Below are 5,441 nucleotides of genomic sequence, written 5' to 3' on the forward strand. Positions count from 1 at the left end.
AAACTTGTCCAATGATTATTGACTGTTTATATGATCAAAAAAAAATGATGAAAGTATTAAATATGAAACTTGTATATAATTGTTTTATTGGACATATGATAAATATTATAAAAATAAAACAGAATACATTATATAAAAAAGCACTATCATGGGTTTCTACATGCATATAATAAATACATCGTGCCTATATGCGATTATTTTAAAGAAAATTTTACAGAAGATGTATTAGAAAAACTCAAAGATATATATGTTATGAAAAGCCATCTTAATAATATAAAAAATTTTAATTAATCTTGCAATGAAGTTAAATGCACATGTGACAAGGAATGCTATGAGATATATAATAAATACAAGGATATATGTAAATCAAACAAGGACAAAAATTTTTGTAATGCTTTAAAAAATTATATAGAAGAATATAATAAGTACATGGGAAATTAAACTTCTTGTAATGCTATACCGAAAATTTTGCCTTTATTCCATATATATAACATAAAAGTTCGTATCATTAGACCAATTGTTGCAGCATTAATAATGATCCTTTTTATATTTATTATGTATAAGGTTATTTATAATATAGATATTCCTAGTCTATAAAACAAATAATATGAATAATTTTAGTAATATATATATTTTGTCGCAAGCAATTACATTTTTAATGTATAAATATTTTATATTACATATTAATTCACCATTTTGGGATCATGTATGCGTAATAGAATAATAATAAAAAAAAAAATTAAGGATAATTTATATAATGAGCGGAATATGCTGCAACAATCTCAAATGTCAAGTAGTTTTTCAAGGAATAGAAGTTATAGTATATTATATAGCTCAGATTAATTTCACTAATAATTTTGTAGCTTGAAGAATATATTTTGCTTAAAATTCACATACGGTGTTGTGAGAAATAATATAGAGTATGTTTTTATTAATAATATCTTATAGAAAAGAAAAAATTCTTACAACATAATACATATAAATCTTAATTAGACAAATTAATAAGATATTATTACAACATATAATAAAAATATACAAAATTATAACTGATAAACACATAAATAATAAATAATAATTCTGTAAATATATTTCGTCATTTCCATGCACAATATAGTGTATCCATCATGTAAAATGTATACTTAAGACATCAAAAGTTATGTTTTACATATATTAGTCATGTGATTCATTTGCTAACAAAGTAAGATATGTTTTAATATAACAAATTGATATTATATTTTTATTTAAATTATAATTATTTACATATGCACTATTATATTTTATGAAATTATAATAATTTTAACTGTACTTCCACATATTAAATATACATGATGCATTATTTTTACTATGATTTGTTTTTCTTGGTACTATTACACTTCTTGATACAAGCATATTATGGGGATGTATGCTTATAATATATACACGTGAAACTAAATTACATATCTGTTTTATAAATATATTTACAGACATAAATTATTACTTATTAATTGTGTCTTAATTATTTTTTCTTTCATTAATTAAACCTATTTTACTACATATGTTACTTTCATACAATTTTTTTGGTTATATTTTTACATTAAGCGTTAACCATGCATATATGTATAGAATATACTACATATTTGTTTTTTATTTTAATGTATAATTTATACTGTTTTTTGTTTGCACATTTTCATATATGCGAATTAAAATATAATAATGTTATTTATATAAATATAATNNAGCATATTAATGATAACTGTATTCTTCTTTTTTGAAATGAAAAATAATTACGATTAGGGAATGACGTGGGAACTTATTCAAAATTATATATTTTTCTTATAAATATTTGAGTAATTCTTTAACATCATTTAAATGAAATATATATGACAATAATGATTTTTTATGCCTAATTATTGCATGAATGAAATTTTTTTTTTATATTTTATATTTCTTTCTTTTATATTTTCAAAATTAAGCAAGTTAATTGTTTATATTATTTATGTATAATAAAAATTTTATTAAAATCTCTTTTTTACATTTGATTCATTAATTCTTATTTGAACATAATTATACATGAGTAATAGTATATTACTATGAAATTAAGAGATGTATATGTTGTTTTTAATTTCACACATATTATAACACATATACTTTTTGAATGCAAAATTTAACGTTAACTATAATTAGCATAAATAATAAAAAAATATATATTTCTAATAATATATTTAATAGTTTTTAGTGTATTTCAAACAATATTATAGTAAAAATTATTCTGCCATAAAAATAATATAATTTAATCATATTAAACGATATTGTTAGTGAATAAAATAAAATTGTCATATGTGTATTTAGTGTTCAATAATGTCATATTTTATGTACAATATATACATTATTAATAATTTTATAAAATGTCCTTAAAAAAAAAAATTACAAATATATTAATAATATATATAGAAATATATTTTTAAAAAGATATAAATTAATATTCGACACTAATGTATCTTACTTTTTTTTCATAATTTTCTAAAGGATCCTTGTAGATATATACTAAATCCAAAAAGTATGTTTAATGATAATCGATAGAATAAATATATATGTAGTTAATTTAAATTTTTTTAAAATTTTTTTTCAATTCTAATATTTTACAATTATGACTCCTTATTTATTTTTGAATAAATTAAAAAATATATTTTTTATAACATTAAAAATATATGTATCCTTGTTATATTGTAATAATTTTGCATATCCATATATACTAGTTCTATCTTAATTTATTTATATATACAACCTTTTTTGGAAAATGTATTTTTCTAGATATTAGAATGTTATTTATATGGTTAAATATTTTTCTTTTTTCATTCTTCTTTTGATTACATTATATTGATTGGATAAAAGTACTGAATGTCAATATAATGCTTCCACAAGGAAAATACATATGATTTCTCCAATAAGAAAGTATATCTCTCCTAATATTCTCATTTTAATATTACGGAACTAATTTATTATATAAATATTTATAAACAGATAAATGATTTTCTAATGATATAGTATAATTTTTTTTTTAACAACTAATGTTTTCTTGTGAAGGTATTAGTATTAGTTTATCATATAATGCTTGTATCTCCAATTAAATTATTATAATGTGCTGTGATTACAATAAATTGGACAAAAACATATATATGTATAAATTATTCTATTTTTATATAGTAAATATGTTTATTCTTTCATTTGAGTAATAATTCATAATTGAACATAAATATATTATGATATGCTATTAGGTATTATAAACATTCCTTATTGTTTTATCATTATATTTTCATACTAATATAATTAAGTTTATTTTCTACAAGAATTCAAATGCTATTTTGTGATTATTAATGCAAAATAAATTGATTCCTGTAACTAAAATTATTCATTTATTTGTCATAGATAGTTCATTTATATGCCATATTATACCTATCGTGAATTAAATTTTTGTATTCAACATCAAATGAATACATTAAGTCCAGATTATTTTTGTTATTTTTATTTAACCTTCTTCTTATTTTCCGTACCCTTGGTTTTAAAAATGAAAAATAAGGCGTATACTAAAAAAAAAATTAAATAATATTTTTATTTATTGATCTTTTATATTATATGAATTTTTTAATAATAATACTATGATAAATTATAATACAACATAAAATTGTTATGTTGATTTTGTTTTTAACTTTATACAAAATAATAATCATTATAAATATCGAAAAGGTTATAAAAACCATTCCAATATTTATTCCTGTGCTAGTTTCTCCTCCTGTATCAGTGCTCATTGAAGCTTGAGAATCAAATACTGTAGATTCCAATGTCTGTGTCTGTACATGAATACTCTTTGTTTTTGCAGCTTCCCCATTGAAATATATTCTTCTTTTTTCTATCCAGCTCTCAGTTAGGAGATCTGAGGCAGACTTGTGCCATCCCTCCCAATTATTTCTATACTGTACACATATTTTAATAATTTTATCGAGTTCCTCCTTAAGTCTGTTTTTATACTTATCAGAATGTGTTTCTAATTTTTTTATGCAACTCATAAAATCACGCATTTTTTGAGTGGTCCTCTGATATGAATTAGATTTAAAAAGATTTATATAGTTATATATTTCAAAAAGATTTTCCATTATTTTACATGAGTCAACATCAATATTTACAAAATCATCCTTACAAATATTAGATATTTGTATATCTAAACCATTTTTTCTGTAGTCAATCATTTTCTGATAACAAACATTAGCTTCAGGATATTCATTTTTTAAAAATATATCTATTATATCTTTTTTCAGTTTATAATAGAATAATTTACAACAATTTTTTCTTACATATTCTTCTTTGGCTCCTATATATTTTAAATATAGAGCAAGAACTCTACACAATTTAGAGAAATCTGTAGACCTATTACCTTTGCTTTCTTGTATATAAAAACCACTACACAAACTTGTGAATTTATTAGCGTCGGGTTCTCCCCTATATGCTTCTTTATCCCAGTTAAAACCATCTGTACATACGGGAAATATACCATTAAAATCGAACTAAATATAAAAGTCATAATATGCACAAAAATTATAAAAATATAAAGAAAAAAAATTGACTTTCTTTTTTGATAAATAAGATATTTTGAAACTATGTTTATAAAGCTTTATATTATTAAACACTTAAATTATACGTCTTTATCCTCTGATATAGTGTCACTCGTCATAATTTATGAAATTTCTAAAAAAAATAAATATATTCTACACTTTAAATATTAAATTTTTATTTGTTAATAATATCAGGGTAAATATTATATTCACATCATATGTAATAACACATAAGATGTTATTTAATTATACATATATTACATTAAATTAACACATTTATTAAATTAATTATTCATTTATAAGAGTGTTAGTATTATTCATTCAAGGCAGCATTTTGTTATTTATAAAGCATATAATAATATGAAAAATAAATTTATATAGTTCTATATATATGATAAAATTTTAAAAAATACTATATTAGTAATAAAGTTATATCTATAAAACCACTTTTATAATATTGCCAATTCATATAATAGATTAAATTTTATATGTAATATATTAAATACTTTAATTATAAATTATTTATTTTATGTCCTTAATTACAATGAATATATATGTGCATTCGCATATCTAAAAAATACTTTAGTTCAAAACATACGGTTACTATGTCATGCTTGTGCGTATATTTAATTTATTTATATTTGATTTAAATATTTTCATTTTATCAATTATTATCTCGGTATTAGGATACTATTACACTTTTATAATATATAATAGGAATGCAATAATACAATATATCATAATTTATGTACATTATTTTTTTAATAAAGTAAATGCTATTTGTGTATATTTTTTATTATTATATAAAAACTAATGTGTATATATTATATTTTAATTAAGCATTTTTTTTTAATA

The 5,441-nt window shown here is 19.8% G+C and overlaps 1 protein-coding gene across 1 annotated transcript; it reads right to left on the reverse strand.

Annotated features, from left to right (window-relative positions):
- Nucleotides 1–3,410: 3,410 nt before the first annotated feature.
- On the reverse strand, nt 3,411–4,705 carry PGO_000705 (variable surface protein; the record flags this gene model as incomplete). Its single annotated transcript, XM_028690821.1, has 3 exons — nt 3,411–3,563; nt 3,687–4,538; nt 4,673–4,705. 3 exons carry the CDS (start codon nt 4,703–4,705, stop codon nt 3,411–3,413), a joined length of 1,038 nt encoding a protein of 345 aa, XP_028546622.1.
- Nucleotides 4,706–5,441: the final 736 nt, after the last annotated feature.

This window comes from Plasmodium gonderi (genome assembly GCF_002157705.1).
Source record: "Plasmodium gonderi DNA, contig: Pgo-contig_62, whole genome shotgun sequence".
Classification (NCBI taxonomy): domain Eukaryota; phylum Apicomplexa; class Aconoidasida; order Haemosporida; family Plasmodiidae; genus Plasmodium; species Plasmodium gonderi.